At 23.0% G+C, this 14009-nt stretch overlaps 1 protein-coding gene across 1 annotated transcript; it reads left to right on the forward strand.

Moving 5' to 3' along the window:
- Positions 1-527: 527 nt before the first annotated feature.
- On the forward strand, positions 528-2271 carry GL218_07621 (uncharacterized protein; the record flags this gene model as incomplete). Its single annotated transcript, XM_033584385.1, has 3 exons — positions 528-865; positions 925-1718; positions 1769-2271. The coding sequence occupies 3 exons, from the start codon at positions 528-530 to the stop codon at positions 2269-2271; spliced, it is 1635 nt and encodes a 544-aa protein (XP_033432393.1).
- Between the last annotated feature and the right edge of the window lie 11738 nt (positions 2272-14009).

A 14009-nucleotide genomic window follows, 5' to 3' on the forward strand; every position in this document is an offset into this window, starting at 1 on the left:
TTTATGAGGTAAGAATTACAGATTCAACCCCGGGGTGTCATTAACCCAGGCTCAGGGGTGACGGAAAGGTACATACTAGGGTTCATTGAGGATCGGACAAGGATTTCTTCCAATCAGGCTCGAGCTCTTCAACGCATTTTGCATCCCGAATGGCGTCGACTCCATCTGGGACCTAGGTGAGGCTAGCCCGTGCTCTGGAAGCCAAGGTAAGATGGAATGCCGTTGACAAATCGCGGGTTCGCAAGCCCAAAGCAGCTAGTTAGTATCAGGGCTACTGTGGCACGGTACGAGACGCCGCAGGAGAGGTTATTCCAGAAAACACAAGGATATCTCAGAAAACACGAGACCGAGCTAGAATTATGCTTGGCCTTAGGAACTCCCGTTTTTAGCATCCTCCTTTATTTTATAGCTCGTAAGTGATTTTATCAGGTAATCCTTTGGGTCTGTATAAATTTCGCTTTCACTTACACCCTCTCTTCTCCTCATATTTCTACAACCCGCTTTTCCGCGTTCTTTTTTACAGCGGCATGATTTTGACCCAGAGCGCGATGGTGTCCACGCAGCCCAGTACCGGTCGGTCCAGTACCATCGGCGGCAGCACCAGTAGCGAAGATGTCAGTAGAGCCAGTATCGGTAGCGCGCCAACGCCTATGTTGGATAATACTGCGTGTCCTGCAGTAGCGTCAAGTGAACCTGTGACCGAGTCCACGTCGAAGGGAGAGAAGGTAGTAACGGATGGGTCCCAGGCTGAAGCAGTCCCCGCCGCTGCATATTTGGAAGATTCCGACCCCAGACTGCCCCAAAATTGGTCCCATACGCGGAGGTGGCTCATCGTACTCGTCCTGTCCTTGATGTCCTTGATGGTGTATGTTCCAAGTATCCTTGTGATGGTGATAGCAAGGTGTGCTAATGCCAAATACTTAGTTCCATGTCTCTTGTCATCAACGCTCCTGCAAGCACGTCTATCGAGAAGGAGTTCAACAATTACGACAACTTTCTTTCAATCTTCTATATTACCGTTCCTAACTTGGGCCAGGTCGTCTCAGCCTTCTATGTTGGCCCACTGTCCGAGCGTTTCGGGCGTGTGCCTGTCTGTCACTTCTTCAATGTCCTGTTTCTCATCTTTACCATGATCGCAGGATTCAGCAACAGCTTTAGCATGCTCATCGTCTTCAGGTTTTTAGGTGGCGCATCCATTGCCTCTATTGGCCTGAACCCCTCCATCACGGGGGATCTGTTCCCTATCCACGAGCGTGGATCCGCCATGTCATTAACAAGTCTAATCCCTATCCTTGGCAGCGCCGCCGGCCCAATTGCTGGGGGATACATCACGCAGTACCTCATCTGGCGCTGGACGTTCTGGATAATGGCCATCCTCACGGCGGCTCTGATGCCTGTCCTAGCCATTGTTATGAGAGAATCGTATGTCCCGGTAATACGCCGAAAGGCACTCAAGAAGGCTAGCCTTAGCAGGGAAGAAGTGAAGTCGCCACCAAAGTATTTCACAGGGTGGAACATGACAACAGTGAAGGCGCTTGCCCTGCTCGTGGTGCGCCCCTTCATCATCTTAGGAAGCTCCCGCATTGCAGTGCTTATGGCGGTGTACGTTGGAGTCATATTCGGTTACCTCTCCCTTCTGGCCTCTACGAACGCCACCGTTTTTCAGGAAGTCTACGGGTTTTCCGAGAGTGAATCCGGTCTCATCTATATTGCTACAAGTAAGTCTAAAGTCTATATCCCGGTTCTAGTAGTAACCCAACCTTCACAGCTATCGGCACGATTAGCGGAATGATAATGTGCCGCTTCACCCTCGATTTTTTCTTGTTACGTGGCTTTTCGATGAAGAAGCCGGACGAGAATACTACGCCGCATCCCGAAAACCGACTAATTCCTACCATTCCTGCCATGATAGCCTTCCCTGCTGGTCTCCTGATTTATGGGTGGTCTCTAGAGAAGCAATTCCACTGGATCGTTCCCGCCCTCGCCACCGTGTTGTACGGGTTTTCTTTGTCGAGTAGCGTCACACCTATCATGAATTACCTCGTTGATATCTTCGGCGATCGTTCGGCCTCGGCCGTCGCGGCTTGTCTTCCTCTACGTTACTTAGGCGGAGCCTTCTTACCAATTGCCGCTCCATATTTATACGAAAAGCTTGGCTATGGATGGGCTAATACATTATTGGCATTTATACTAATTGCCATTGTGCCCGTGATGTTTTTGGCGATTGTAAGACCACAGAGAATGGGGATCCCCGCGACGGTTGCGCGGTGAGTAATCAGACATCGTACTGAATACTATGGGACCGATTTTCTTTACTAGATCAATGTTGGGAACGATTTTCAATAGATAATCGGTGATGGATAATGGATAATGGATAATGGGTAAATGCCTTAGTTCAGTTAACATAGGTTGTATAATATTATAGAGATCTGAACGTATATAGACAAATATTACAAGAGTTAGGTACCTAACACAGGTACATTTTGATTTTCATCGTCGATCTTTTCTTTTAGTGTTCTACTGTGCAACCCGCCAAGTAGGTTCAATGGAGGACTTATACGAATAGTGCAGCAAGAGCTAATGGTATACCCGCCACCTACAGTTAAGAATTGAATTAAAACTACAAAATAAATTAACGGTAGTTACATGCTGTTCTGTTGATATTACGTCAGTATAATGATGGCATTTAGACAGCCGAGGGATTGGGGAATCAGGTTTTTTTTTCGCTTGGATGAGCTAGGCTGGGCTGAAGATCCTACAATCTGTAGTATAGTATGTACTAGGACCTCCATGCTCATCAGTTCACTTATTAAGATCAGACTCAAGGATAAATTCACAACCCTGCCAAAGCCATACACTTCGACATGTTTTTAGTTCTGCGGAACCGATTCAAGACTTGATATGCGCAGGACTCGCTGAGCCTTACCAATAAAGTAAAAAGCCAAGAGTGGAACTATTAGGATTAAACGTAACGTAAATCACTAGTCAGCAGCCCACATAAGTTAATAGCCCAAAAATTTATATTTTTTTAATTAAATCATTTATTATATAATAATAACGTTTAAAATTAAGTAAAAATTAATTTAATTTTTATTATTAAAGGTTTTTAAATTAGTTTAATAAATTTATACGTTATTTGTCGAAAACATTTTTTACGCTTAAACTTTAAGAAATTATTATAGGAAACTAATAAGAAAATGATAAATAATTGATAAGTAATTGATAAGTAATTGATAAATAATTGATAAGAAATTGATAAACTAATAAAAATAATTGGCTGAAATTTATCAAGACATTTAACTTAGATGTCTCCGACGGATTCTACCGTGCGAGCTTGCAAGCACGTGAAAACGCTTGCGCGAGCTTGCGAGTGCATGCGTTTTCTTAAATTTTAATTTATATTATTATAAATATTATAACGTTATTAACTTTATTATTACTTTATTATAAAACCACTTTTAATAACTATAATATTGCTTTTAACGTTAATATTTTTTTTTTAAACCCGTAACGCGTTTTTTTTTTTTAAATAAAAGGTTTTTTTTTTATAATTATTTATTTTTTATTTGTTAACATTTAAAAAATATATAATTTATTTTTTAAAAATTTAAAACTTTTTTTTTTAATAAAGTTATTTTATATAATAATTTATATATAGTTTTATTTAATTTATTAATAATTTTTAAAATTTTAGTTAATAAGTTAAATTAATAAGTAAAAATCTTATTATATATAAAAATAAATTATAATATAACTTTATTAATATTTTTTAATATTTTAAATATTTAAAATAAATTAAATAACTTAAAATTTAAAATAAAAAAACGCGTAATTTTAATAATATTAAATTATAAAATAACTTAATTAAAGTTTAAAAAAATTAATTTAATAACCGTAAAATTAGTTTATATATTTTTTTTAATAAAAACGATATTATAAATTTATTAAAAAATTAAAAAAAAATTTTCTTTTTTAATATAAATTAAACTTTATTATATTAGATTTTTAATAATTTATTTATATATGCATTTTAAAACTAAAAAAATGCTTATATTTAAAGGTTAAAATTTATAAAATAAATAGGTAAATATATAAAAGTTTACAATATTATTATTACGGTAATATTTGCAAAATTTTATTAATATATAATTTTTGTAATTATTTAATATTAAAAAGTATTTAACGTTTTTTATATAACTTTTTATATATTTATTAAAATGCGTTAATTATTTTAAACTAATTTCATTTATAATTTAACTATTTTCAAATAATTTAATAATTTAATTAAATAAAAATTTATTATTATAATATTATAAAATAAAATATATTTTACCTATTATAATAATAAAAAGTAATATAATTTAATTTTAAAAATTAATCGATTAAATAATTATAAATTATTTTTTATTTTTAAATATAATTTAACAAAATTTTTAACGTTAATTAAAATTTATAATAACCATTTTTATAATAATTATACCTATTATAAATCCAATTTTATTAAAATTATATATATTTTTAAATAAAATATTTCTTTTTTTATTATATTTACAATTAATTTATATTACGTATAATGTTAAATGGACAAAGATGTTGCATGTAATACAAAAAAGTATCATATATATGATGGATAAAGTTATTATTAATGATATTTAATACATATTTTAATCCTAAATTAAAATATATAGGAATATATATAGGATAAATGGGTCTATCTTATTTAGGTCATATAATTAATGTTTTTATATTAATAACTTTTTTTTTTTTTACATAATTATATAATATTATAGGTTTACCGTACGCGCTAATTAAGGTTATAATTTTAAGGCGTTTTAAACGTAGTAAAATCGGCTTTTTTTTATAATTTTTTTTTTTTCCTTTATCTATATTAAATTAAATTAATAATTTTTTATAAAATAATATATTTACACTTTTAAAATATTTAAAATTTAATATTAAACCATAATATTGTAAATTAATAATTTATTAATATTAATATTAATAATTTAAAATATAATAAATAAAAAAAAAGTTTATAAATTAATGGTTTAAATTTATTTATTAAATTTATTTAAAAATATAATAATTAATTAATATATATATTTTAAAATATATAACCATTATTTTATTTAATAATTTTTTTTTTTTTAAAATATATATTCGTTTATTTAAATCGATTAAAGAAATAATTAATATTATTATTTTAAATTTATTTAATTTAATTTTATAATTTTATTATAATATAATTAATATTAATAAACGTTTTAAAAGTTTTATTAATATTAAATTTTATTATTACATTAATTAAATTATTTTATTTATAAATTTATTAAATATTATTAATTTTTTATTATTTATAAAATTATTAAAATAATATAATATTAATTATTAATTATTTTTTTTTTATTATATTAAATTTAATAAAATATTTATATAATAAGAATAAATTAGTATATATAATTATAAGTATTATAAGGAATTAGATTTTGTTAAATATTAACGTTATTATTATTCCAATTATTATAATTATATTTATATTATATATTATTATATAAATCTTATTTGCCAAAACGTTTTAAGTAATTTATTTATATTTTATAAAATTTTAATAAATTAAATTATTGGTTATAATAAATAATTTATTAATTATAATTTTATTAATAATAAAAATTTTATAATTTATTTAAAAATTAAAATTTTTATTATTTATAAATAATTTATTAATAAATATAAAGATTTTTATTATAATAAAGTTTAATTTAATATATTAAAGACTTCGTAATAAATTATTTAATTATTATTAAAATTGTTTATTAAATTTATCAATTTTAATTTTATTAGGTTTTTGGTGTTAAACAGTTTTACATATATTAAACATTATTTTAAATTAATAGATTAAAGTTATATAAACGTTACGGATTTATTGCTATATATATTATTAAATAGTATTATCTTTTTCGGTTTAAATTAATATAATCTTTTTATTTTACTCTTTTTAGCGTAGGTAAATATTATTATTATTATTAATTAAAATAATATAATTATTAAATATTAATAAAGTATTTTTATTAAGGTATAATTTAAATTTTGCCTTAAATCTTATCTTTTTTATTTTATCCTTTTTAAACTTATTAAATACTTTATTCGATATTTTAAATATATTATTAATTTATATTTTAATTAGGTTAAATTATTTAAATAATTTTAAAACTAAGAAATATAGGTTATATATTAATATAATTATAAAAAATTTTTTTTAATAGTATTTAAAATAAATTATTTATTAATATATATTAATTTCGGCTATTTTATATAATAATTTTACAATAATTATTATAATATTTTTAAAGAATTGATTTTTAAGCTTGTTAAATAGTTTAGTAATAATTATACAGTTTAAATTAATATTTAATTGGGTATATATTTGCGTAATGTTATAAAACTATATAATTATTCCGCCCATTTTTTATCGTAATAATGGGATAAATATAATAATAATTTATTAATTAAAACATTAAATTATTAATAATTGCATAAATATTTTTTCTTTTTTTTTATTATTATAATTTTAAATAATAAATTATAATCTTTTATATAATTTATTAATATCTTTTTTTTTAATTTTATAAATAATCTATAATTTAAAAAATTAAACGTTTCCGTATTTTTTCTTATTATATTTCTTAAATAAAAATATTTTTTATTTAATAAATTTTTTTATTTTCTATATATCTAATTCTTTAAATAGTTATTTTAAGGTGGTAATTTTCCCTTCTTAACGTAATTATAGCAATAATTTTACATCTATTACTTTTTTAAAAGATATGTAAGTTTTATTATAGGAGTTTACTTACCAAAGCTTATTTTTATTTTTAAAAAATTATTTTTATAATTATTTAGCTATAAATATGTTAACCTTAAAAATAAATTTATTATTATTACCGCATTTATAATTTAATTCTTTATCTATAAGGTTTAAAATATAAGTAAATTTATTTTAAAAATAAAATTTTATAATTATAATTTTAAATTTAATTAATTTTTTATTTATTTCGATAATATATATTTTACCATTTCAAATAATTAACTTATAAAATTTAATTTAATTATTATTTTTATAATAAATTTATATTTCGAATTAAAAGGGTAGGTTTAACATATTTAATATATTTGGTTTATTTCTTATATTTAATATATTATTAATTTATTATTTAATCTTAAATTTATAAATTTTATCCATTATTTTTTTAATTATTATAGTTTAAGCAATTATTGAAAAAAAATATAAGAAATTATTTATCAATTTCGGATATATTTTAAATACCAATAATATTAATATTAGGCCATTTAATTTTATTATATTATTAATAATTTTCATAACTATTTATAAAATATAATAAATATTGGCTTAAATATCTTAAAAATTTTTTAATATTATCTTATATACCTATTATAATAATTTATAATAACGTTTAATTTTTCCAATTAAATTATATATTTTAATAAATATTTTTTTAATAGTTATTAATAATGTTTTTATATTTAAAATGAAATTATTAACTATAAAATTTATACTTATATTAAAAATTAAATTATTAAACAGTTTAAAATAAATATCTATCCATATCATTTTTAACATATCCCAAATATATTTTATTATTATATTTTTAAAGAATTTTATTATTTAAAATAATATAACTTTATTAATAATATATAAAATTAGTTTATTTTTAATATATATTATATTAATATAAACGTTATAATTAAAATTAATATTATTTTTTATAATGAATTTAAATTATTTTAATATATTACTATATATTTAATATTAATAATAATATTTATTAATTTTTTTAATAAACATTTAATTTAATTTATTATATCTAACTTTTATAAAAATGCAGTAAAATTAATTTATAATTAAATAACCAAAATATTTATATATTTATTATAATTTTTTTTTAATTAAATAATAATATATTATTATTTATTCTTTATTATTAAATAAAAACCATAAATATCCCCATTTTTAAATAATAAAATAATATTTATTTTTATATATAAATATATTTTTTATATTATTTAAAAAGATTTTTAAATAATTTATATTATAGAGGTATAATAAAAATAATATATTAAAAAATATAATTTAAAATTATATAATTTTAAACAGGGTGGGTACAATAATAGTATTAATATTTCCTTATTTAATACTATTACCAAACCATATTATATAATTTTTGGCTATAAACGTATTTAATTTAATATAAAGGTATATATGTTATAATATTTTTATTTATATCTTGCCTTTTAACAATATTCTGGCTATATTTATATTAGGTAAAATACCTTAAAATATATATATATATTGGTTTTTAAGGTAAAAGGTAAAAAATAAACCTAATATTATATCAATAAATTATTTAATATTATTTCCAAAAATATTTATTTTGGTAAATATATAAAAAATTACTTAATTTATAAAAATTTTAATAACTTAAAAATTATTAACTTTACCATAACCTATAAAATATTATATAATGGATAATTAGGTCAAATTATTTCCGTCATTTATATTATTATTATTACCATTATTATTTTTATTTTTATAATTAATATTAATTCTTTTATAATTAATAAAAAATATTGTAAAATTTTCTTTAATATTTCCTATTTTATATTTTTATATATATTAACATTATTAATTACGTTTATTACGTTATTTATATATAAAATATTTAATAAATTAATAATCTGGTTTATTATAAATAAAATATTTTTTTTTATACCTAATATGTTTTTAATTATTAAAACGTTTATTTTTATTTTAATTTATTTAATAAAGGTTTTAACTTTCTTAATAAAATTAATTAATATAATATTATTTATTTTTTATTTTAAATTTATTAAGAAAATTTTGGTATATATTACTTACTATTATACAAAAATCAATATAAACATTTTTAAATATATTTAATTATTAAAAAAAAACAGATAGAAATATTAGATATTTTTATATAATATAATATAAACCTTCTTTAAAATAGATTTCTTTAATATAATTAATTAATAAATTTTTATAAATATATTATATTTATATAATTAATATTTTAAAATATTTAAATAATATCTTTTTAAAATTATTTCATATAATATTTTTAATTATTATATCCTTCTATTTAAATATATATATTTAAAAATTTTTATTTATATAAAAAAAACCTTTTATTTTATTAATTATTATATTAAAATTAAAACTTTTTTATATAAAATATTTATAGAAAAATTCTAATATTACCTTTTTTAATATAATATTATAAATATTAATATATAAATCTAATTTAATTCTAAATTTATAATAATAAAATAAAAAAATTTAAACTTATTTATTTAATATTTTATATTTTTTGTTTCCAAATTTAAAATTATTATTATTATATAATTTAATTAATATAATAAAAAATTAAAATTTATATATTACTATTTATTTATCTTATTTGTAAATAAATAATTTTCTAATAAATTTTTATATTATTTTTGGAAAAGTTTCCATATTTCCCATAAATCAACCTTATTATATAAAACTATCCATTATTATTAAAAATGTTTAGATTAGTTAAGATTAATAGATTATTTATTTTTATTAAAATATTTAAACTTATTAAAATGTTTAAAAAATTGGTTAAAAATTTATAAATTACATTAAATTAAATTATACCTATTCCATTTACAATTACATAAATATTAATATAAAATTTTATATAATTATAATTTAAATATTTATAATTTAAACTATTAAAAATAACTATAATAATAATATTGTTATTATTAAATTTAACTTAATTATAATATTTTTTATTATAATTTTTAATAAATATATATATATTAAATTAACTATAAATTTAAACCTAAAAAAATAAATTTTTAACAATTTAAACATTTTTTTTTTAAAATATACTAAAAATGATTTTATATTAATAACATTTATTAATACTTAATAATTATTAACTACTTTTTTTACGTAAACGCTATAAAATATAATATATTTTTTTACTTTAATACAAAATAAACGTCTAATTTTATTAAAATAGATTTCGGTTTAACTATTAAAATTAATTTTAAAAATATACTATAAAATTTTATTAATTATATTTTTATTATAACCTTATATATTTTCAATTATATATATTTTAATTTAAACTACTAAAACTCTTATTATATTACCAATTATAAATTTAACGCTAAATTTTTTATCGTTAATATACTTTTATTAAAAATCTTACGCCTATTTAACCATATTAAATATATATCAATTTAAAAAAACTAAATAAAATAAAATTAATAATAATATTAATTATTATAATAAAAAAATAAATAAAAAAAATAATAAAAAAAATATTATTATTAAAATATATATTATAAAAAAAAAATTTACCTAACCTTATTTTTATAAATTATTTTTAAAAAAAAACAATATTATTATACACCTTTATAATTTCCAAATATTATTATTTTCTTAAATACTAAACTTTTAAATAATATTAATAAATAAAACTTTTTAAATAAAATTAAAAAATTTTTAAATAAAATATAAAATTTATTAATAAAATAAAATTATAACATAATTTATAATATTATTACTTCTTTCTAATATCTTATATATCGTAAATAAAAACGTATAATAAACGCATAAATTAATTAATATAAATTCCCTTAAAATTATTTATTTAATAAAATAAAATTTTAATATTACTTATTTATACGTAATAAATGTAAACCTAAAATTTAAAATTTAACATATAAATTATTTCTTTTATCCAAAAATTCTAAATTAATATAAGATTTTTTAAAATCATATATAAAATTATAAAATTTTAGGTTTAAAATTATACACAAAAATATAAAATCTTAAGATTATTTGCCTCTTTTTATTAAGATTTAATATGTAAATTATCTCTTCCCTTTTAAATACTTAATTAATTTATAATTAATTTATCATTAATTATTAATTAATATTAAATAAATAAAAATATTATATACAATATAAAAAAATATTATATATATAATAAATAAAATTATTATTAATGATATTTAATACATATTTTAATTTTAAATTAAAATATATAGGAATATATACAAGATAAGTGGGTTTGTCCCACCTAGGTCACATGACCAACGTTCCCATATATAATAAACGTTAAAATTTTTATAAAAAATCTTTTAATAATTAATTTAATAATTTAAATATATTTTAAATTTAAGTTATTAATATATAAAATTTATAATTTAATTTTTTCCGATAAATTTTTTATTATGTTTTTATAATAATATATTAACTGTTTTTTTAACGTAAAAAAATTTAAAAAAAAACGTTTAAATATTTAATTTAAAAATATATTAAATAATAATATTTTTTTTATATTAAATTAATTTTTATTAAAACTTTATAATATTTTTATATTATTAACGGTTATATATTTTATCGCGTAATATTTTATAAAAAATATTATAAATATATATAATATATTTTATATTAAATTTTTTATTATGTTTTATAACGTTAAATATTAAGTTTATTTTAATTTTTTTAAATAGTTAAAATATTTTAAATTAATTAAATTATTAATTATTAAAATTGAAAGGTAATAGTTTAAATATTTTTAGGCTACTGATTTGTGTGGGCTGTTAATTAGTGATTTATGTTATATAACACGGAAATCTCCAATATTGCTTTTTTCAAGTTTCTTTGTTCGGGTTAATGGGATTTACCGAGACCGAGGAAAAGTATAAGCAGGAAATACATAAGATTGGTCCCGCTTGTGTAACCTGAAATACAATATTTCACATTTCATACATTGTTTGGGCATTACCTATAGTTAATCAAGTTTAGCATCTTGCTAGATACTTATTACATAAAAATATGAAATGGAATAAGCTAACTACAGAGTTTGTACCACATGTAGTTTGATTTAATTTCTTACTTTTCTCTTCAGTCACTTTACATACGTAGATACAAGGGTCGATGTTCATCACGATGACTTTGCTTCTGGAATAGTGCTAACATCAAACAAGCCTCGTATAACGTGCTCGAGGTCACCGTCTAAGTGGCGTCTATATTTATGTGCTTATGTGGCGCATGCTATTAGTCTTAACTTAAACACCACTGCCTTCACTTGCATAAGTCTTAACTTCTAGAATAATGGAGCTTTGATCCTTGTCGAGCATGCGGCATATTAGCCTGACTACCTAGGTACCTAATGCATTGCAACATCAACAAGACAGGTACCGGGTACCTACCTAGGCAGATATGTACATAGTACATAGGTGTAGCATCTTTAGCGGTAATTGTAACCACCTTTGGTATAGTTAAGCGGCTCGTACTTCAATCGCACTAGTATAGTTCATCAGCAATAAGATGGCACAGCGATATCTCCCACGTTTTAAGATATGATGCCATAAAACGATATATGAGTTCATAAGGAAGAACTTAATTATATACTGTGCCGCAGTGGATGGATGTTTAACTCCCTAGTACTACGTATTGGTAACTAATCCTAGATACTTCATTTTTAATGCAACCTGCAAAGTGACAAGGCATACATGTTTTAATGTTGGTTACTTAATTTATGTAAGCGCTGATACCCTGTTCTACCTATTGAAATTACCTAGGATATAAGTGGAGTCTAAATAGTAATTATCTCGATTCCGATTGGTTTAAAAGTAAGGCTTCTTCAGCTGACCACGTTAGGGATTCCCCGCACCGTTACTCGGAATTTCGACTAATCATTTGCGGCGTGGAGAACCGATAAAGGATCCAGCCGATTTAAGTTAGCAAAATGGTTAAGAGGCCGGCATTAACTTTCGAAATCCGCGGATAGGTGGAAGAGGCAAGAGAAAGAGCGGGTCAATGTAAGATCGGCCCGTGCCGGCTCAAGAGGGTGCGCATCCTGTAAGGCCTGTTCAGTTAATAAAAGCTGCTAAGCTTTTAACCATCTCTTAGGGAGGCTTATTTTAATGTACGCCAAGCCAATTGCCACATACACATAAAATACGGGAGTTTTGAGCGTTTGCTTACTGAGCGCAACTAAACGAAAGTACCTAAGGTAAGTTTAATGTTTTTAAGACTTTTAGGGACGACGGCCCGAATAACGCTCGTTCTGATCTTTGACGCCAGCACGTTACGAGCCCCACTTATGAAGACATCGAAGTAAAGTTATCCCTTCATTTTAAACTTTAAGGGTTATATCTTTTTCTTCATAAGGCTGTTACATCCATTATTCTCAGATTTTATACTGCATCGGGATTGATTAATGAAGATAACCTCGCCAAGGGATGATAATTACTAACGCCCTCCACACCCTTTTATATAGAAAACGCCACTGATTATATATCATCCCCTTGAAGCTGTACCTGCTATATAGGTTATTAGTGGGATGATTTTTTATGCCAATTCAGGGGGTATATTTACGACATAACCATACATTAGCGTCCAAGTAACGAAGGACTTATACGATCTTACATAGATCACAACATAATGAAAATTTCTTACATGTCTTCTGATAAATGATATTGATAGCCTCGGCTAGACATGTCCACGTGTAAAACGATGCAGACATTAAACTAGGACCCCAGGTTATACATACATCCGACAAGCACTAGAGCAGCGAGATTTCAAACCCCCTGTCTGTTAAAGTAAGCGAGAAGCTAGCATCCCAGATCCTATAAGATCCTAGTTACGGAAGGGTATACTGAATAAAGACACCCCTCTCCTCCCCATGCATTATGTTAGAGCTAACGATCGCTATCGTAAAACTACCTGTTATCGAAGTCTGCATAGTATAGTTCAGACGAAGTAGTATCCATAACTAGGTTAAGCTGAGTCGCAAACTGGAGTTCGCACGAGGAGCTCCCCTGTCAAACAAAGACCCTCTGTAACAAGATCAGGGGCTCTGATAACACACCGCTCCTTACTTACGATCTGAATACCCTTAGAATTTGGTAATCACCAA

The sequence above is a fragment of the Daldinia childiae genome, assembly GCF_008694065.1.
Source record: "Daldinia childiae strain JS-1345 chromosome Unknown Scaffold9, whole genome shotgun sequence".
NCBI lineage: Eukaryota > Fungi > Ascomycota > Sordariomycetes > Xylariales > Hypoxylaceae > Daldinia > Daldinia childiae.